The 22,373-nt window shown below is 41.2% G+C and overlaps 2 protein-coding genes across 6 annotated transcripts in view; one reads left to right on the top strand and one right to left on the bottom strand.

Annotated features, from left to right (window-relative positions):
- The window catches only part of PIKFYVE (phosphoinositide kinase, FYVE-type zinc finger containing), an 84,618-nt gene extending 66,871 nt beyond the window's left edge, over positions 1 to 17,747 (bottom strand). For 3 of the 5 annotated variants that reach the window (XM_041737257.1, XM_041737260.1, XM_041737262.1), the window contains exons 1-7: positions 17,210 to 17,344; positions 12,975 to 13,155; positions 10,739 to 10,891; positions 10,437 to 10,472; positions 8,087 to 8,205; positions 7,192 to 7,363; positions 1,860 to 2,067 (exon numbers count right to left, since the gene is read on the bottom strand). In XM_041737257.1, the coding sequence (XP_041593191.1) occupies positions 1,860 to 2,067; positions 7,192 to 7,363; positions 8,087 to 8,205; positions 10,437 to 10,472; positions 10,739 to 10,891; positions 12,975 to 13,146 (860 nt within the window). In that variant the 5' untranslated portion in view covers positions 13,147 to 13,155; positions 17,210 to 17,344. The other 2 variants (XM_041737258.1, XM_041737259.1) reach the window with 2 other exon arrangements.
- Positions 14,897 to 17,507, top strand: LOC121480831 (translation initiation factor IF-2-like). The gene is made up of 3 exons (XM_041737746.1): positions 14,897 to 14,916; positions 14,976 to 15,003; positions 16,644 to 17,507. Exons 1-3 carry the CDS (start codon positions 14,897 to 14,899, stop codon positions 17,505 to 17,507), a joined length of 912 nt encoding a protein of 303 aa, XP_041593680.1.
- Positions 17,748 to 22,373: the final 4,626 nt, after the last annotated feature.

Genomic DNA, 22,373 nt, shown 5'->3' with positions numbered 1-22,373 from the left:
ATAATAACATTGGTTGGATCTGTACTTACAGAGCTCATTCATCCATAATATACACAGAATTGGGAGGATTTGGGGAGGAAGTTCTGAATTCAAGTATTTTATTTTCAGTTCACATAGCCCACTGGAATAGCACTGCAGAGTCAGACTTTGGTTCAAGTACAGGCTCTCCCTTTCTCTCACTAGCTGTATGACCTCAGGTCTATTAGTTAATTGCTCTAAACCTCAGCTTCTACATCTGTTCAAAAGAAGAAAGCAATGCCTACCCAGAGATAATGATAACTAAAAGAAAATGAACATGAAACAATTAGCACAGAACTAAAATTATTCTATCTTTGACATGTATCCTACATCTCTCAGAAAGCTTTCAAATCTAGTTTATTAGAGGACATTTGCCAATTATGGACTCACACAACAAGGCCAGGTACACCTAAAAGGCATTACTAGATAAAGTAAGAAAGAGGTGAGAATCCCTATACTTTTTTATTGCTCTATTAAATGTAGAATCAATTTTTAAAATTTTTAAAATATACATAATATATAAAGAATCATGATGCCACAAATACCAATGTACCATTAGCAATGACTCTGAAATGCCTGTATTCCCCTACCCAATCCTATTCCACTCTGAGCCCTCAAGGAAACTACTACTGTCAATTTTATATTTATCATTCTCTTCCTTTCCTTTAAGTTTAGCACATCTGTATATGGACAGTGTGTTTATTTTGTGTACTTTTTAACTTCATAAGTAATCATTGTGTGTGTGTGTGTATATATGTGTGTGTGTATATATATAACATATATACACAAACGTGTATATATATATACACAAACGTGTATATATATATATGTAATATATGTACACACACCTTTCTTTTCTGTTCCACATTATGTCCCTGAGAGTCATATATGTAGACTGTAGCTATAATTCATTCTTGACTTCTGTTTAAATTCGTTGGTTACCTATTAATTCGTCACACCTTTAAGGGGTGATCAATAAAGTAACTTATTGGAACGAGGTTAATTAAAACTCTATGCTCTTTGATATGGCCAGATTTAGTATTATTTAGAAGAATATAACTTAGCTAGAAAAAAAAAAAAAAAACAATCAGAAACTGATAAATCTAGGACCGTAATTCAAACACTTCCATGTAACTTGCAAGAGTCAGTAAAATCCTTCACCAGCAGGCAGTATACATATTTAGACCTACGGAAAAACATGATCCTTAGAAGAAAAAAAAAATGTTACTTAGGGAAGAAAAAATCTAATTTCATTTACAAACAACATGAATACAAAGTTTATGAGCATTTTCTTTCTCTAAAAAGGCTACATTAGAAATTATTAATCTCAATCACTTTTGTTGCCTATTCAACAAACATTATCCAGACCATATATATGCCATACACTCTGTTGCCAGTGGGTAAACAGTGAACAATAACAATAGAAGTCTCTCTAATCGTAGATCTTACATTCTAATTAGTCAGTATAATCACTATCCATAAACATTCTGTGATCCTTCTGGAAGCAAGCCAAAGAAAAAGGAGGGGAGGGAACCCTGGGTGGCGCAGCGGTTTAGCACCTGCCTTTGGCCCAGGGCACGATCCTGGAGACCCGGGATCGAATCCCACGTCGGGCTCCCGGTGCATGGAGCCTGCTTCTCCCTCTCCCTCTGCCTGTGTCTCTGCCTCTCTCTCTCTGTGACTATCATAAATAAATAAAAATTTAAAAATTTAAAAAGAAAAAGGAGGGGAATTCATAGGAAATAATTCAAAGAAGATAAATATTAACTGAAGCCACTCATGGGTCACAAGACTATCTGTATTTCTCAAATATAAATGAAATTGTTTTTAAGTGATAGTACCTTTGCCAGGCAAAATCATCCTCTAAAAATATGTTGCGGCTGGCTTTTCTACTTCCGACAGGTGTTCGAGGTTCACCTGGATCAAGTACAGATACAGAGGATGCGGAATCTGAGAGAGCATTCAAGTCTTCCCCAATGGAATTACTGTCTGTGGAGTGAGCATAACTTAAGGCTATTTTTCTACAGTATGTACAAGCTCGGAGGTCCCCTAGGATGGAAAACAAAACAAGAAAATTAACTTAAAAAATGATAATAGGTTACCTAACAGAACACATTAAATCCTTGGGTTAATAGTTTTTCAAGTAACAGAACGTTTTCAAGTCAAGGCTACCAAAAACAATGTTTTCAAAATGCAAAACAATTTTACTGGTTCATTTATGTATTTTAAAAACCATCATTATGATAAATTCATCCAGGCATTCAAATTACCTCAAATATTTATTAATGAGTTAAGAAACTAGCACCCAATGATACCAGCAAACTCTGCTTAAGACTGTTTTTTAAAAAAATATAAGTATTTTTCAAGGTTCTAAAAATGAAATAAGGAACAGTAGGTCTGAGCAAAAAATTGTTTCAAATAGAGTAAATAAACCAATACAATGGGAAACAACATATTGTCCCTGGGCAGGAAGTAAGGAAGAAAATGTTAGGTCTCCTTTGTGAAGCCTTTGAGTGGCCTCCACAAGGGGGCACCGTCTTAAAAACAAATAGAAAACAGGCTTACAGACAATATGAAATATGTGGGGGAAAATATTAAACATTTCCTATAGCAAATGAAATATTCTTCAGAGGACAAACAACAAGGTAATTTAATACTTTCATATGCTGTCTTTTTTTTTTTTTTTTTTTTTTTTAGAAAAAAATGCAGCCCTGCCCAAACCGAAGTTTTCATCTCTATCCTACTTTATGGTCACTATATGTGTGATTCTGTAAGTTTAGTGTACCAAAAAAACCAAAAAGGTCAGGTAATTAAACTTTACAAATGTTATTTAACAATTTTACCTTAATTTTTATTTTACAATTAACATTAGAAAACTGATGTAACATGGAACAAAACATTTCTTAAAGGCAACTGTACTCTGATTTTACTGTAATTATAACCAAGTATATAGTAAATGGCATTTTAATTTTTTTCTCTTTTAAAGATTTTATTTATTTATTTGCCACATAGAGCCAGAAAGCACAAGTAAGGGGGGAATGGCAGAGGAAGAGGGAGAAGCAAGCTGCCCACTGAGCAGGAAGGCCAACCTGGGGCTCAATCCTAGGACCCCGGAATCATGATCTGGGCTGAAGACAGACACTTAATTGACTCAGCCACCCCAGCACCCCATTTCTTTTTCAAGACTACAACTATGTAGTCCTCAGTCTTGTTAAAGTATGCATATATTTTGTTAAATTATGCATATATTTTAAGATTAAGTATCACCTGTTGCATTACTCATTTCCGATGCCAAAAATCAACAGATGAAATATACCAAAACCAAGGAAAAACATAAATATTTCAAACAGGACCAAAAAAAGTGAATCCAGTCTGGAATAAATGAGGGTCAGGACCACCAGCGGACCAAAGTAGAACTGCAGTAAGAAAGTGAAATCACATCCTGCAGCAAGGTCTTTAAGTTGCCACAACAAAGGTTTGATTTGTTTCTTACTATAAGGAAATCTCCCTTAACCAGTCAGCTATTAGAATGAAAATGATCAGGACACAGTCAAACCTGAACTTAAAAAGTTTTCATTCCATAAAGAACCTTCATCAGCAAGTACCTGCTGAACGCTTGGCTATATTATGTGATGGGATACAAAGATTGAGGAAACATAGCTCCACTACCAATGAACTTGGTCCACTAAGGTGAAAGACACACATATAATTAAAAAGTTGCATGACAGGGCACCTGTGTGGCTCAGCTGAGTATCTGCCTTCAGCTCAAGTCGTGATCCCAGGGTCCTGGAATAGGGCTCCATATCGGGCTCCCTGCTCAGTGGGGAATCTGCTTCTCCCTCTCCCTCTGCCCCTGTTCATGCTCTTTCTCTCTCTCTCTCTCAAATGAATAAACTAAAAAATCTCTTGAAAAAAAGTTGTATGACAGATGCAAAGATATTATTGCTACTGCCACCAATACCTGCTTAATATTCATTTGTCCCTTTCTATGTGCCATACATTGTTCTAAGTACTTGACAATTATTTAAGGCTATAATATACAACTGTGTGCAGCAAATACTATCCCATTTGCAATGGTTAATTTTATCTGTCAACTTGGGAGACTGGTTGGTTAGTCAAAACTGTGAAGGGTTTTTGATTAACATATGATTAACATAGATAATCTGTTGGCTTTAATTAAGTATATCACTTTCCATAAAGTGGGTATGCCTCATATCTTAGAATATTTTTGTCAAAATAGCAGGTATAATGAGACTAACTGGTTGCTCCTATTACTAGACAAAGTCAAGGGGTAAGGGAGAAAGGATGACTCAGGAATTCAAATTCCCAGCTGTACAAATTACTTGGAAGTTTCTATGTCATCCCTGAAAGAAATCATCATCCCCTATAGCCACAGAGCTGAAAATCAAACTAAGAGTTTCATCCTGTAGGTGGCTAATTACAACACACACTGAATCACTAATCTTGCAGTATGACTGCTGTGAAAATGAGGGCGCTGATTAGTAAGGAATGGAATCCTGAAAAGTAGAGAGGACATATGGAAAGATCCTGATGAAGCTGGGGACACTAAACCCCAAAATTCTGCTGAGTCTTCTTTTGCCTTTCTTTGCACCCTGTCAGAGGAGATTAACCCTAATTTGTCTGAGAAATCCAAAATGGCCTGAGTTTGCTACCTTGCAAGACACTGCTTATTCTACTCAGGACCCACTCCCACTATACCCTCTTTGTTTCTAGAACTATAACAGGCTGGGACTCAAGTCCCAGCAAGCCCTGAAAGGTAAGATATAGTGTGACCCACGAGAAGGTACACTACATTCCAAAAGAACCACATGATTTTTCCAATGTATATAGACAGAAACCCAGGGAATAGGTATGTAGATATCTATCAGAGGTATAGAAGAAGAGTGGAAAGAACATAAAGTAGGACCCAGATGAATTTATTGATATGAGCCCACTAAGTAGAGATTCTCGATTGAGTAACATAGCTTGAGAGGTAAAAAGGGGCCCTAACAGTCTCACTGGTTGACTGGTTGACTGAAACATGGACCAAAAGTGGACTATACTGAAAGAAGTTGAAAGGCCAGAGCTGCCCTGGTATACTATGAAGGAAGGGATCCAAAGAATTAGGGAGATTAAATGTTAAGCAAGGTTTTACCAAGTAAGACCTACCCACTCACACCAGGAGGATCTGGAGCATATACCTTTCATGACCATGAGAAATAAATTTGTGAGGGCAGCCCCAGCATCCTTGTAGAGCTTTGTGGTCACTCCTCTCTGTAGGTCAGAAATTACAGTGGGAGCTGCTGCCATTGAATTGGGAAACCTAAATGCAATGGAGACCATTAGATCCCAGGGTGGCCGGGGCAAAATGCTGGCATTTAATCATGCCAGTGACAAGGTGGTCATGGATACTATTAATAGACAGTAGAGTCAAAGCAACAATCAGAATAGTCTGGCTTGTAGTGACCTATGGCACTGATCAAGGTATTCCCAGAAGTGAAGTCGATGGGCAGTCTACTAAATTCTTACTTGATTTGTATAAGAACTCTAGATCAAGTGGACAGGAGTCTAACTTAAATCAAAAACAGTCATGGCCTCTCAATTAATTCTAAGACTTGAGCCATTTACAGACCCAGAATTTCTTGAATGAAGCAGGGAGTCTGGGTCCCCTTAAGGAAGAACCTTGCTACACTGCCAAAAACTTACACTATTAATCTTTCTACCAACCTTCCCCAAAGGACCTATAGCCTTTTACCAGGGTTAACTGTGTATTGAAAAAAAGGTAACAGGAAAACCTCTGGGGAATTATTGGACTTTGGTCTAATTCCAGGAGACCCAAAATCTTATTTTAATCTATTAGTTAGAACAGAGGCTTATAGAGGTCAGGTGATCAACAGCGTTTTGGCTCAGATCCATTGGATAGTGGGTTCAGTGGTTATTCTGCAGTTACTCCTCAGTTATAAAATATATAATTGGAATCAACATTCTCAGCAAATGTCTGAGTCCCTACATTAGTTCCCTGACCTATGGAGTGAGAGCTATTATGGTAGCTCTGGCCTCCAGAACTGTGAGAAAATAAATTTCTATTGTTCTAAGCAATTCAGCTTGTAGCATTTTGTAATGGCAGCCTGGAGAAACTAACACAACCATATTAACAAGATAAGATTTTATCCTCAGGGTAACAGGAGCTCTGAAAGGGTTTTAGGCAGAGGAATACCCCATGGGCTCAAATTAACATTTAACAAAGAATAATGACCAGAGTGTGCAAAAGGAATTAGAGGTAGGGAAAACTAAAGGTAAAAAATTATTTGAGGGCAACCCAGGTGGCTCAGCGGTTTAGCACTGCCTTCAGCCCAGAGTATAATCCTGGAGACCTGGGATCGAGTCCCACATCGGGCTCCCTGCCCTCCCTGCATGGAACCTGCTTCTCCCTCTGCCTGTGTCTCTGCCTCTCCCTCTCTCTCCCTGTGTGTCTCTCATGAATAAATAATAAAATCTTTTTTAAAAAAAATTATTTGCAAGGCTGTAGCCACAATCTTGATAAAAGATGACTGAGCTCTAAACCCCTAACAGTTTGGGGGGAGGGGGAAGCGGGGGGAGTGAATGAAGCTAAGAGGAAGATTTGCATGGTAACAAAAATAATTTGAGAGATGAAAAAAGTGTTCTTCTTTTGGTAACTTCTGCTCACCTTCCACTCCCAAATCACTGTATAAATCCACACACCATTGTTTAGTATTTTCTGCTTCAACAAATAATTTAAAATTTCCATATTGATAAACTTATGAAAGAATATGAATAAGATGCAATTTGCTCAAGTACAGTGTCCTATAACTTGGCGTTGATCTGCATTTTGAAGAATAAAATTTCTCATAGTGATATATATTAGTAATCTATCCTAACCACCTTGTCTAATAAATATTAATGTTCCTGTGGTTTTCACTAGCATCTATGATACGCTATCTTTTACTCTAGTTATTTATGAACCTCTCCATCTATTTTATTATTCGACTGTAAAGTCCTTTAACGCAAAGCTGCATCTCCCTAGCTTCTGTCCCCACCATGTCTCACACATGAAACCCAAAATAAAAATTGGCTTAACTTCGGTCCTGTATTACAACTATTTTATAGTTGTGACCTTTAAAAACTGTAAAACTATCAATAAAATGCATTTACCTGTATAGCCCATAAATTTTCCAGGGATTTCTTGATTACAGCAACGACTACAAAAAATCTGCCCACATAGGCGGCAATGGTGTCTGCGTCTGAAGGTTGTAAATTTCTCACTGCAGTCATAGCACTCTTTACATTGGCTGTCTGGCATCCAGTATTGCTTTAGGTCGCTATCCTGTAACAGTAACAATTATGTGAAATTGAAAATATGAAAAGATTCAAGGGCGAATGCAATGCTAATCAATATCCTACACAGGATTTTTCTGCAGAAATTGACAAACTATTTTGAGAATTCATATGGCATGGAAAAGGCCAAAATGACCTTTAAGGCAGCCTTAAACAAGAACAAAGTCGAAAGACATATTATTGGCCATTAAGACTTACTCTAAAACTAGAAAATTTGAAAATTCGTTCAGGGATAGAAAAAAATAGAATTCTAGAACAGAAAACAAAGCCCTGACACACCCTCACACATGTATATGGACTTATGACAAGATTTATAATGCAATCAGTGAGGAATGGTCTTTAAAAAAAAAAAAATGGCACTAGGTGCAATTAAACATGCATGAAAAAAAACTAAAGCTTGACCCCAAAGCTTCACATGAATAATAAAGTTTCTTGAAGAAACCATAAAAGACTATTTACTGACTCTGGGCTAAATAAATACTTTCTAACCAGAAAAGCACTAACTTAAAACAAAAAGCACTAACTATAAAGGGGGGGAAAAACTGGTAAATTAAAATTAAGAATTTATATGTAAAACTACGAGTTCATACCTGGAGGAAGTACTAACTAAACATTCTTTTGAGTCAAGTAGCACTATGCCATTTTTAGTGAGTATAGTACAAGCCCCATATAAGTATTTAATAAATAATCTTCTAAAGCCCCTGGAGAGTACCTGGCTTTTCCCTTCCATGATTTCTTTGAGGCGTTTTAATACTGTGCTGAGGCTTCGAAGCTGAACAGCTGTACGAGGGTCATGACCTCCAAAGGTAGGTTCTGCTTTCCTTCTTGTGTCTGAGCCAGATTTACCAAAAAAAAACAAAACAAAAAGCAACCTGATTATTCATTCTAATACCTGTGCAAAATAAAATAAGGTATATATGTGATGCACAGTGCCTTTATGTTCTCCCAGCCAGTGACATGGATTGATAGTTAAAACCAGTCTTTATAAAGGTACAAGGCTGTTGCAAGTCCATGTAAAACACTGCTTCACAAGCAAGAGTTATCTAAGAAAAGCACTAAGATCACTGACAGTTTTGAGGCCTCAGACAGACACACTACTTAAATGGCCCCAAAATTCATTAATGATTTATTAGGCTCTTTAGTCCTAAGCCATAACAAATACCTGCTAGAAATTTAACAGAAGAAAAAGCAATCGCTGAGTTAACCTGGCTCAGTCTCTCCAGTCAAACAGTTCAGTTTACAGACCGAGTTCCTAAAGCCTCATGAAGCAGATGATCAGAAAGGACTTTAATAACCATGTCCCCAAAGACTGGCAGTGTTCAGAACATACAGGGTGGTAATTTACCCATACAATTCCCTTCACAAGGTCTAAACTGATTAAAAATGCCAAAGCATTGCTAGAACTCCAATCCTACCCTTTCCTGCCACCTCCTCAATGCTGTATCTCCAAACTGGAAGGGATCACTTACACTTTTTTTTTTTTTTTTTTTTACAACTTTTGGTTGGGTGAGACAGAAAGGATTACCAAAAAATAAGAGGTTCTGCTCTAAATCTAAACTGACAAAGAACTTCCCAAGACAACTGAGTAACACAAATTATCGAAAGTGCACCTATGTTGAAAAACTTTAAAAACTTTATATTTCTATAAATAGTAATATGTTAATTTCAGCAGATACCTCATGTGTTGTCACTAGAAAACAATGTGTAAGTATTATAATGACCAAATTTTTCTTGAGTATCACAATATAAAGCAAGTGTCCATAATTTGTAAGTTAAAAAAAAAAAAGGCAGATGAAGCTGTTAGATTGCAATGGCTGTGCTCCCATGCAGGGACAACAAATAATCATGAAGGCCCTTGAATTTAGCTCCTTAGAAGTAAAAGAATACGAACAGCATCATTCGCTAGAAGAGGAAGAACAAGGCTATTCCTGGAACCAACAGAATCACAGGTCTCAGAAGAAAGCGAAAGAGTCCTGAGAGAAAATCTGGTCTAGCACTCTGCCCTAAATAAAGTCACAGTGCTAGTAAATTGTGGAATTATAGCCTTTTAGTAGAAAAAGGAACTTGATTGGTCAGTCTCAGGCTTCTAAAGCTTAAGCGCCTCTAGCAGCTAAGGCTAAAGGAGCAGTGGGGATTGCAGCAAACTAGACATTACAAGCTCCACCTAGTGATACTTAAATTTAAGTTTATCCAAACACTAAGGCAAGGTGTGACAGGCTGTCAGGTTGTAATCCCTAATAGAGTCTAGTCCTTCTCCATAAATAAAGAAATTCTATGCTTAATTCAGCATAGGTCAGGTTCACAAGCAAAGGCGTTTACTGAGCTTAAAGGTTAAAGTGGGAATGGTCTCTTCCTTCCAACCATTCGGAGTAAAGGAAGAGCTTCTTTCTCCCTCTCCTTTCCTTCCCACCTTCTAATTCTTCCTTCCAACTGGCTGCTGTAACCCAGGCTGAGGCTCATTGCCCTAGGAAACAGGCAGAGGTGATGTAGCCAGCTCTGCTCCAGTCCTCAGGAGGTTCTGAACCAAGTCTCGGCTATAAGATATCCTTCTGCCAACATCCATTACCTGTGCCTGCCTACTTTTCATTCGAGGATCTCTCTCATGGGGAAGACTGGCCAGACAAGACCGGTCTGGAGTTCAGGGACACCTGACTTCCAATGCTGCACCTCTTTCTCTATTATGCCACCTCTCACTGCCTTTCTTCTATCACCTTGAGCAGGGCAAACCACTGTGCTGAGTTTAATACTCTAATAGAAATAAAACATAAAACAACTCACTTTGCCTTATGTCTCAATTCAGGTACTGATCCCCACCCTATACTCATCAGAAGAGCATGAAAATGAAGGAGATGACTATAGTACACCAGGACAGAGAACAAACAGGCAAGAGCTCAGCTTATCCAGCCACAATGACAGTCTACACCCCAACAAAGACAGACGGCCAAGAGCAAGTGGCAGCCCACTAACGGAGTTGAGAGTTCTGCAGCCAGAGGCATGCACACCACATGACACTAGCCATCCCAAGAACAGATGCAGAATTCATTCACAAAGTTGAAACTAACCTGTGCTCTCCTGGGGATGTGGCAAACTGTTCTCTTCTGAAACCCAAGCAAGTAATTATCAAAAAACAGTCAAGAGATCTGTGCTTGGCCTAAATTAAAATTTAATAAAATGCTTAAGAATTTTTTTTTTTTTTAGGTACCAATGAATTCTTTCACTACCGAGGTTAACAGTTTCATTAATTCTGAAGAGCACCTGACTATTCCAAACAGCCGAAAAGTAAAGTCAATAAACAACCTGGGAAACACTGTGACTGGAAAAAATCTAACACAAGAGAGAAATGAAACAAGAAATACTGTCTCACCTAACACCGCTGACGATCGTCGCTGGAGTTCCTCATTTAGCTGCTTTTTATAAGGTGTAGGTGACCTCACAGACTGTGTTCTTGAAGGGAGCTGAGGGCTGGTCCAACTTCCACTTAGACACTGCTGCTCTCCCTGGCCCCCTTCTGCTCGCTCTGTAGCAATGGAAAGCTTGGCATTATTTGAAAAAATAAGACTCAGAGTATAGCAAAGAGAAGGAATAGATGAAATTCTTCAGAAAATAATGTATATATGTATTTACTTGCATAATTAAAAATTACATTAAAAAAAAAGAAATCCAAAGAACATGGCACAATTATAGGCCGGTATTACATCCTTGGAATATGTGATCCTCAGTTTTTTTTACTTTTCATTAGAAATATCTTGAGCATATTAAAGGAAATAGATTGCAAGCTTTACATGACTGCAGAGATTTTTTTTTATCTGTTTTGTTTTTGAGATAGATCCCATGCACTATTAAAACCATGTAATAGTGGGTAGTATGTGCTCAATGAACATTCGGTGAATAAAAAGATTACTGTCTAATAATGACTAAATATAATTTGGTATCCCCAATGAGATCATAGAACAGAAAAATGAATTTAGGTAGAAACTGAAGAAGTATAAATAAAACACGTACTTTAATAACAATGTGTCAAAGATGGTTCATTAATTATAATAAGTATACTACAGTAATGTAAGCTGATAGTAATAGGGAAAACTGGGTATGGGAGTATATGAGAACTCTCTTCTATCTTCCCAATTTTTCTGTAAATCTAAAAGTAAACAATAAGATTTTTTTAAAAGTCATCATCTTAAAAATGGACTAATAGATTTTACACGGCTTTAAATATGACTACTACTAAAAGTCAGTTACTACTATTAAAATTTCTCCTGAATAACCCTCAAATTCCTTACAACAAGAGGGATTATTTTCTAATGCATGTCAAATAATACAGCCCAAATAAAAAGTAAATATACAGGCCATATTTCTTTTTAAATTTTTTCCAGGTAAAAAATGTATGACTTAAAAAGAGCTCACTTAAAAAAAGTACCTTTCCACTTCCAGTTATGGAATGAACAAGTCATGGGGATGAAAGGCACAACATAGGCAACATAGTCAGTGGTACTGTAATAGTGCTGCATGGTGGCAGATGGGAGCTACGCCTGTGGGGAACACAGCATAATGGGAAGACTTGTCCAATCACTATGCTGTACACCCGAAACTAAAGTAACACTGTGTCAGCTATACTTCAATGAAAAAAAGGAAAATAAGATTCCAATTTAAAAATATTCTGTAAAATAATTGGTGTGTTCTCCACAAAAATGCCAGTCTCACAAAAGACAAAGAATGAGAGACTAAAGATGGATGAAAACTAAATGTAATACGTGACCTTGGACTGGATCCTGGAAGGGAAGTTTTCTTTTGAGGACAATCATTTGTTTGGAACACAGACTGTTGATTAAATAAAAGTACTGCATTGATATTAAATTTCCTGAAATAAATAAACAGTATCTTTAAGCTAAAAGCATCTTTTCTCTTGGTATTACTACATTTACACCTTAATCTAATGGGTTTAAGTCAACGGGCATGCTGACAGTTTCAATTTTGGAAAAATAAGAACGTTTCCTCCCATATGCTGATTCTTCTAGTTTTATGGGTTTAATTAAAATCTTTTGGCCATTGGGGGATCCCTGGGTGGCTCAGTGGTTTAGCGCCACCTTTTTGGCTCAGATCTTCAGCATGATCCTGGAAACCAGGGGTGGAGTCCCCTGTCAGGCTCCCTGCATGGAGCCTGCTTCTCCCTCTGCCTGTGTCTCTGCCTCTCTGCGCCTCTCTCTCTCTCTCTCTCATGAATAAGTAAATCTTTAAAAAAAAAAAAAAAAAAAAAACTTTTGGCTATTAACCCCTACAAGAACAAAGTTCATTCTGTGAACTTAAGAGAGTTGAAACATTAAGGAAGTGGGGCTGGGAGAAGAAAAAATGCTAACCTCAAAGAGATGCCTCTTTTTAACATTAGTTTTCAATTCAGATCTTCAGTTACCAATAATTAGTAAGATTACAGGGAAAATTCTAGCTTTCTCCTCTTGAGCAGTAAACCCCAGTAGCCCACGACCCAAGCTGTCTCCTTGTTGACAGTCCACATTCTTGCCAAGACACAGCCTGAAAGCTGAACAAGGGAATTTCAGAGACTCACACCCGCAGGTTCTCTGACCCCGTCTGAGAAGACGGCCTACCTTTGTTAAACCGAAAGAGGTTGACGAAAGAACTATAGGCTGACTTGAAAGGAGGTTCGTCCTGGTCAGGAGTCAAAGGTTTGAAGTGTGTGAGGTGAGAAGGACTAGTAGGAGACCGCGGCAGATCATTAGCAGCGTCCAATGTTGGGGAAGTCTTATCATCTGTGGCCATCTCATGAGTCTAAAAAACAAAAAACGGGGGGGGGGGGGGGGGGGGGTTCTACGTGAGCGATTCCAAACAGCATCCCTAAATGTCTGGAAAATCTGACTCTGAAAATTCAGACCTCCGAAAACCAAACAGTGAATGATCTGATTTAGCACACATCGCAAACTGAGGATTAAAAACATTGCAGTCTAGATTGTAAGGGTCTCAATCGCCTGAAACTATGATCACACAGCCAATCTAACTCTCACCATTGCGATTCAATCTACAGAAAATATCTAGATCATTAACAGTTTGGAGGCACAGTATAAATGTGAGCAGGAAAAAAAAAGAGCATTTTGACATAACTTATATCTTTTTCCTTTTAAGATTCGTTTTGGAAAGACAGCTACTCAATAGCTCTTTAAAGTTAGGGGAGGGACGTCTGGATTGCTCAGCAGTTGAGTGCCTGCCCTGGGCCCAAGGCCTGATCCAGGGATCCTGGGATCAAGTCCCTCATCAGGCTCCCGGCAGGGAGCCAGCTTCTCCTTCTGCCTGTGTCTCCGCCTTCTGAGTCTCATGAATAAATAAAATCTTAAATAAAAATAAAGTACTAGGAGAAAACTGGTTTTATATATGTATGTTAATTCCTCAAAATTTTTTGAACTTATTTCTATTTTTTTCTTTTACACAAAATGTAACGCAGGGGCACCTGGGCAGCTCAGTCAGTTGTGTCCAACTCTTCTTGATTAAATGGTCTCAGGGTTGTGAAATCAAGTCCCATGTAGGGCTCCACACTGAACGTGGAACCTGCTTGGGATTCTCTCTCCCTCCCTCTGCCCTACTCAAGCTCTTTCTCTCCCCTTACCCCCAAAAAGTAAAACATAACGGGGCCTGGGTGGCTCAATCAGTTAAGCGTCTGACTCTTGATTTCAGCTTGGGTCATGATCTCAGGGTCATGAGATAAGACCAGGAGCCCAGCATCTGGGCTCAAGCTCAGCAGGGAGTCTGCTTGAGATTCTCTCTAAAATAAATAAATCTTTTTTAAAAATTTTTTAAAAACAAAAAAGGTAAAACATAAATATTTCCAAGGAAAGAAAAGTCATCCCTTAATGACACTTCTGTATAACCTCGAGCTATGTCTTATCACATCAAGAACTAAATCAACAAGCTGTTCCTATCATCTCTTCTTCTAGGCACATGAACCTGGCTTTTCTCCTTTTAAGGGTAAACTCACAAAGACATTAAAATGAAGATCTTAAAGGGTTTTTTTCTAAATACCTAAAAATCCTCACCAGAAGGAGGTTACAGGAAAATACCAGTATCTGTTTCCTGTCATATTAAGATCTCAAATAAATAAGAACGATAAACCATGCATAACTAGTCATCACAGTGCTATAGTTTGTCATCTAATTTACATGTTACAAAGGGGACATCATATTCGTAAAATGTTTTTCACTTTCAAAAACATATCTACCAAAAATAAATCATATCTACCATCCCATTTTACTTTTAGAGGTCGCACAGAGCTAGACTTATTAATACATTTTACCTTTGAGCCAACCAATGTACACAGAACCTAAAACAATAGTCCGGAGGGTCACACAGTCAGTGGTAGAACTGTAATTAGACCCCAAAGTTTCATCCTGAAATTCCTCTTTAGATCAAACTGATTTTTGTAGCTCTTCATAGACTTCCAATTCTAGCCTATCTGAATTCTAACTACTCAAGACACAGCCTGATTAATAATTGATTAATTAAACACAGCAGAAATGAAACCATGGACCTGAACATGATTTGGCAATAATGTTTATTGGTTGGAGGAGGGGGAAGAAAGGAGGAAGAAAAAGAGGAAGGAGTGTTGAGGAAGAGCAGAGAGGGAAGGAGGTAAGGAAGGGGTTGGAGGGGAAGGAGGAGGAGAGGGGGAGAGGGAGGGAGAGAGAGAGGGAGATCTCTAATATCACCCTGTATGGGGGAGAGTAGTCAACAATCCATATTCCAGCATAAAGGATTTTGAAGCAAGCTGCTGACTAAGTGTAGACTCACAAGGGGGTGGGAGGGGAGGAAAAAAAGGGGAAGAAAAAAAAAAAAGAGCACTAATAAGAAAGGATTATGTGATTACAATAACCCTCAGGCCTGGGAAAACAGTCTACATTTTACTTTGACACAAGTAACATCAGAAGCAGAGTTAGCAATGTGCATAAAGAACCTCAGCATTACTTCTGGGGGTCACCCACAAACAAAACTAATTAATAAGCTTTAGAGATGTAATAAAAATTACCATGACAACACTCAGCAAGTGTAATCTCTGAAACATAAACGTAGTCACAGAGTTCACCTTAAAAATTCCATACTGACACTGGGGTCTTGAAAAAACTGCTTTACAACTCTCATTCTCTGGCAGCTTAATAACTATCTGCGACGTACACCAGGACTCTTTGCTAGCTGATAAGCAATTAATTAGAAATAGGAACCTACTCTCCCACATGCCAGTTCCTTTGCCTCTTTTCATTTGGTGGCCACTGGTATATACGGACCCATCACATACTATCTCCTTGATTGAGCCAACATGAAGGCTAATCAGGTGTTAAGCATAGAAAATAAGCCTGATCTAGCCAATTTCAAAACATAGCAGATGAAAAAAAAAAAAAAAAACTATCAGCTGAATCATTTCTGACTACGGTTTTTAAAACTACTTAAAAACATATCCAAAACAATGCAGGTCAGCTGAAGACCAGAAATGTCAGTTTCCAGCAACAAAGATTTTTTTTGTTCGATTTTTCAACATGCCAACAGATACACTAAAGCAAGACCACGCGTGATCCGTATTACTCCTCCCAGAAAGAGGAAAAAGGAGAGCACAGAGGGGAAGAAAAAGGGAATGCAGTCTTGCTCCACAGAAGAGACTTAACCTGCCCCATTCTGAGTCAGAAACCCAAACCCGGGCAGCCCGGGGGCTCAGCGGTTTGATGCCGCCTTAAGGCCGGGGGCGTGACCCCAGGGTCCCGAGTTCGAGTCCCGCGTGGGACTCCCTGCAGGGAGCCTGCTTCTCCCTCTGCCTGTGTCTCTGCCTCTCATGAATAAATAAATACATTTTTTTTTAAAAAAGAAACCCAAACCCAACCAAAACAAACTAAAAACAATCAATAACAACAAAAAACAAGGTCATTTTTTAATCCTGACAGAGTTGAGGGTTTTGAAGCGGCAGGAAAGCAGATTTAAGTAAGTGAGGAATAAGAGGGCGCAGTACCCCGAGGCCAACTACCCCTACCCTCAGTAGGGCCCTTATTTTAAGGCCGAGGACGGGCTGATCCCATGCTGATCCCATGCACGCTGATTTAGCACGGAGAGGCCCGCAGGCTTCAGATAAACACAAACAACTCGCTGCATACGGAATCTCACACTTGTCACAGCTCTTGGCCCTCCCGAAACTAATAACCCCCGCGTGGGATAGAGGACTCTCAGTCCCCCTAAGGACGTCCATCGCATCCCACCTCCCCTCTTCCTCGGGCACGTCCCGAACACAGGAAAGAACACCCAGTGGGAAACCAAGCCTCCTCCTCAGCCGCAGGGAGAAACAAGGGAGGCGCAGGAGCGGAGCAGAAGCGGCCCATCCTTTAAGGAGGCGGGGGCTCCTCTGCCAAGCCCACTGCCGGCGTCGTGCTCCGCGTGCAGCTCGGGAACTTTCCTCTCCGTCCACGGAGGCACCGCTGGCGCACGGACCACGAGCTGAGCCCAGAGGGGGGACCACCTGGACCGGGCACCCCCCTAACCAGCTCGGGGACACGGGCCGGGGCGGGGGGGCGCACGGGAACTTCAAGCGTCTCCACGGAAACCTCCTGCAACACAGCAGCCGCCCCCGGCGCCCTTCCCCGCCCGCCGGGCGAGGGGCAGCTGGGCAGCCGGGGGTCCGAGGGGCCGGGGGGCCGGGGGCGGCTGCCCGCGGGCACAGGGTCTGCGCCCGCCCCCGTGGCCCGGCCTCGGCGGCGCTCCGGCCTCCCCTCCGCCCCGGCCCCGGCCCCGGCGCCCCCCACGCCGGCCCTCTGCCCCGCTCCCCACGCCAGCCGGCCGCGCGCCAGGCCGCCTCCCTTACCTGCGCCTCCCGCCCCGGCCCCGCCGGCCGCCCGCCTCCCCAGCCGCCGCTTCACCGGCTCAGGCGCAGGACGGCGGCCCCGGAGCGCACGGGGGAGTCCTCGGGCCACCGGCGGTTGCGGCAGGAAGCGCAGCCACTTACACGGTGGATGCGGCTTCTCGCTTCCCGCGGAGGCCCCGCCCCCTGTTGCTCCTTCGCTCCAATCGGCAACTCTCCCGGGCGCCGGCTCCGCCCCCTCCTTCCCGGCCGCGCCTCGTTCGGCTCAGACGGCCAGGCCAGAGGAGTCGAGCTCAAATAGAGTCGTCAGGGCCCGCCGGGCGGATTAGGCCGCCTCGGCCTTCCCCGAGGACGCCAGGGCGACTGCGCGCGTGAGCATCACGCGTGCGGGGTCACCGGGCGCGGGCTGGCTGGGCCCCTGCGGTTACCGTAAGTGTCCGAAGATACGGGCCCCGCGGGATGTTACCGCGCTCGGCGCTCCGCGGCACTGACACGGCGCAGCTGTCACGCTTCGCCTCCGATAACTGGCCGTGGGACCTTACACGGATGACTACGTTTTTCAAGCCCCTGCCCTCTTAACTGTAAATTGGGGCTGAGAACACCCACTTCACGGTTTGTTTGTTTGAGGATAAAGTCAAATGCTGCGTGGAGGGCGTTTGGCACAGTGCCTGACCCCGAGTAAGTGCGGAAGCGAGCTCTGTAGCTCGGCTTTTCATTCGGGCTTCGCGCTGCACCAAGACTGGGTGCAAAGAAGTCTACCAAGGCCCGCGAGGCTCGGGGTGGCCAGCGGTGGTGCACCCCTTGGTCCTGCCCGGAGCCTTGTGCGCGTAGCTGAAGAACAGCTGCCCAAACCCGCGCACCGCGATCGTGGGGCGGGGCCGGGGCGCTCAGGGAGGAAACCCATAGTGAGATACTGTTGAAATTAAAGGCTTCAGGTCCTGTCCTCAAGAGTTTTGGCAAATCCCCACCCAGCTTTCCTCGAGCTGGCCTCCTCGAAGGCTGAAGGCTCCTCCGCGCGCAAGGACACCCGGATCACCCTCCTCGGCAATCGTCCCAAGAGCAGCGAGCCTCCCCTTCCATTCAACTACCACCGGCCCCCACCACACCCCTCCCCCCGCCGCAGCACCTTGACTATCCTGCTCAGCAGAGAATCTCATCTACCTGAGTGAGAAAGCCTGGGTTCTTGGGTGTGAGCCCCCAGCAACCGCTTCGTTGCAGCGCACATTTATGGTTCTGACGGAGTCTTCTCATTGTGGTGATGCTGTGTGGCAGCCTATTGTGATAGATCGCTGTGCCTGGTATGTACTTCGCTTACACTGCTCTATTAGGTATTAGTTGCACTTGTACTCAAAATAGCTTTTCCTTTTTTAATATGGATTCCTGTAATCCAGTTAATTAAACAAGGAGGCCGTGGAGACTGAGAGAGTTCTGATGCCTTGGTAGCCCATAGAAGCAAACCCAAACTTAAGCCTGGAATGAATGCCGCAAGGTTAGGAATTTGAGACCTAAGGATAACCAATCACCAAAAAACCACCCGGGCTTTTTCAAGTAGGGCAACTGCCTAAGCTTTCAATTCATCAAGCAAATAATCGCTTGCTTTGCTTTTGCCTCTTCTCTATAAAAGTCTTTCTCCTAGCTCCTGTCATTGTAGTGCTTCCAATCATGTCAGGTTTGACAATGCCCAATTCCTGCTCAAATAAACTCTTAGAGATTGCAATAGGCCTCAGTTCATTTTTTAACAGTATCAGTACGGATTCGTGATTTTTTTACACTATAATTCATTACTGTGCCACTCTTTTTGACAGTCAAGTTTTCCCTGATTTGCCCAGTGAGAGCCCCTTCAAGCAGAGCTCCTGTACCTTTGACATGCCTTCCTCACTTTTTGAGCACTTCCTTCCTTTCTTATCCAATAATATATACCAGACTCACCTTGAACCATCTTTGCTCCAGGTCTATAAATTAGTCAGTCCTGTAAGGATCCCTGATTGCCTTTAGTAGAGAACACAGAGATGTTTTTAAAAATCATGAAATTCAGTTCTGCCTAGGAAGTAATGAAATTGGCATACACTGCATGTGAAAACATAAATAGGTATATCCCTCCTAGAAAGTGATTTGATGGATCTAACAAGCACCTTAAAAATGTTTATACCTCTTGATTCAATTCAATTGCAATTCTAGCAATTATGCCTAAGGAACTGATTCAAGTGCAAAGTAGAATGTAGTGAAATATGTTTTTCACAGTTATTTAAAACAGTAATATATAAATAAAGAGGAAACAAATCTCTAACGAACACAAACAACATGAAAGTAATACAGTCAAATGATGGACAATTATGCAGTCTTTAAAAATTATACAAAGACTTTATAGAGCAATATTTGTCATTTCATGGTCAGTCTTCTTGCAAGAATTTTGTTCTCTTCCCCCCTCCCACTATCTTTTTTTTTTTTTTTTTTAAGATCTTATTTATTTACTCGTGAGAGACAGAGAGAGACACGGGCAGAGGAAGAAGCAAGCAGGCTCCATGCAGGGAGCCCAATGTGGGACTCCATCCTGGGACTTCAGGATTACACCCTGAGCCAAAGGCAGATGCTCAACTGCTGAGCCACCCAGGCATTCCCCCCCACAACCCTCCCATTCAAACTTCAATCCCCTATAGTATGACTTCTTTCAGAATCATCCTAATAGAATTATTTTTCTCAAGCTGCATTTGTGTGAGGTCCTCTGACTTGCCAACATTATTTTCAGACTTTGTCTTCCTTGCCTTCTCTGCAGTAACCCCTCCATTTTGGAAACTTTCTCTTTGGTTCCCATCAGTCTGCGCTGATTTTTCTACTACCTCCCAGACAATCCTTACCATTCTCTTTTTAGGACTAGTTTTCCTCTACCTGGCTGTTAAAGATGTTAAGTATTCCATGGAGTTCTCACTGAGGAAGACTTTTCTTCTAGCTTATGACCTCATAAATTCCATGGCTTCCACTATTATACATGCTTATATTAGTTTGTTAGGGCTGCTCTAACAAATGCCACTGCCTGGATGGCCTAAACCACAGAAATTTATTTGTCACAATTCTGGAGGCATAGGCTGGGAAGTCTAAGACCAAGGTGACTTCAGGGTAACTACCTTCTGAGGCCTGTCCTCAGTTTGCAAATAAATGGCCACGCTCTTGCAGCCTCTTCACATATGCATCCCTCTGTGCACACACATCCTGTGTGTCTAAATTTCCTCCTCTGATAAAGACACCAATCAGATTGGATTAGTGCCCACGAATATGACTTCACTTAATCTTAATTACCTCTTTAAAGGTCCCGTCTCCAAACACAGTCACATTCGGAGGTATGGCAGGGTTAGAGCTGCAACATATGAATTCGAGGAAAAGAAGGACACACAATTTAGCCCATAACAATGCTAAAGATTCTCCGATTTCTCTCTTTAGCTCAGACACCCCTCCTGAACTGCAGATACATGTGGCTAACTGCCTCCTTAACATCTCTATCTTGCTGTCCCACAGGCATCTCAAATTTAACAAACCTTACACTTAACTCATTATCTTGGCCATCAAACCTGTGACTCTGTCTATAGCCCTTCTTTGTGGAAGGGCACCCAGTCACCCAGACCTGAAGCCCAGAAATCACCTGCACTGTTCTTTCTCCCATAATCTTCACGGCCAATAAATTCCAACAAAGTGAATTTCCACAAGGTAGAGTAACTGTTCATTCTACTTCATTTCTTTAGATCATCAAACTGAAAACACAAATGCCTTAATGTATTTATGAGAATCCCCTATTATCTAGATGAGCATCTTATAACCAAATACTGACAGAAATTTTATAGCCCATGTTTCTGTTTATGTTTACAATGGTAAATAGTACTAGCTAATATTAAAATATTCAGATTTTCTATTGCCCAAATGAAAAACAAATAATGTCAAGGCATACAATATCAACCAAATGAAGAAAGATGGTGTGCTAAATGAATCTTTCTGTGACACCCAGAATAGCCAAGCTAAATTCAAAAGACCAAGAATATAGGGGATCCCTGGGTGGCTCAGCAGTTTAGCGCCTGCCTTTGGCCCAGGGCGTGATCCTGGAGTCCCAGGATCGAGTCCCACGTCGGGCTCCCTGCATGGAGCCTGCTTCTCCCTCTGCCTGTGTTTCTGCCTCTCTCTCTATCATGAATAAATAAATAAAATCTTAAAAAAAAAAAAAAAGAACAAGAATATAAGCAATGAACTCCATAGTCACATTTAAATCCATAACAACTTCAGCCAAATAGTATTTGTTATATCTAGTTAATGTTGTTAATGGGTGATGTATTATTTTATAGTTTTGTTTCTCGTCATTTTGTCTATAAAATTTCGTTATTTTTTTAGTTGTGTAAAAGGTAATAGCATAAGGAGCATGTATCTAGTTTTATGCATACATGTATATTATAAGTCAATTCTAGGGATCCCTGGGTGGCGCAGCGGTTTAGCGCCTTTGGCCCAGGGCGCGATCCTGGAGACGCGGGATGGAATCCCACGTCGGGCTCCTAGTGCATGGAGCCTGCTATGCAGGCTCTGCCTCTGTCTATGTCTCTGCCTCTCTCTCTCTCTCTCTGTGACTATCATAAATAAAAATATATATATATAAGTCAATTCTAGGGATCTACAAAAAAAATATTTTCAATGTAAAAGGAGTTCCTACATTACTAGCTTAGGAAACACTTTCACGAATGCTGAGATTTTGTGTTACCTTGCCTCCCATATTGGCTCAGAACCAAATTTGCAGCCCATCTCCAGCAGTGTTTAGGATTTGATGGAATCCATTTTGTGATTAAATTCACCTTGGTTCTGTATAATTTCCTATATTTATTCTCTCTTTTACTCACATATGCTCAATGTTTTATGCTATATTGTGTGTACCCTCAAGGCTGTCCTAAATCTTTTCTGAAACTAAGATGATCATACTTTTGTAGTAGGCAAAGGGTGATAATGTGAATCTGTCATGAAATGGAGTAAATTTACAATCTTACAATCTTAGATGACTTTGGGTCTCATATTCTAGATGAAATACAAGCTTACACATCTCTATAATCATTTCCACAGGAATAAATGGAGGTGACTGCTACTTTCCATTAATCCACCTAAAAAAAAATCAACAAGTGCTGGGCACCTGGCTGGCTCAGTA

This window comes from Vulpes lagopus, chromosome 22, assembly GCF_018345385.1.
Source record: "Vulpes lagopus strain Blue_001 chromosome 22, ASM1834538v1, whole genome shotgun sequence".
NCBI lineage: Eukaryota > Metazoa > Chordata > Mammalia > Carnivora > Canidae > Vulpes > Vulpes lagopus.
Note: the sequence above shows the minus strand (reverse complement) of the source record. Positions and strands in the feature narration are given on the sequence as shown.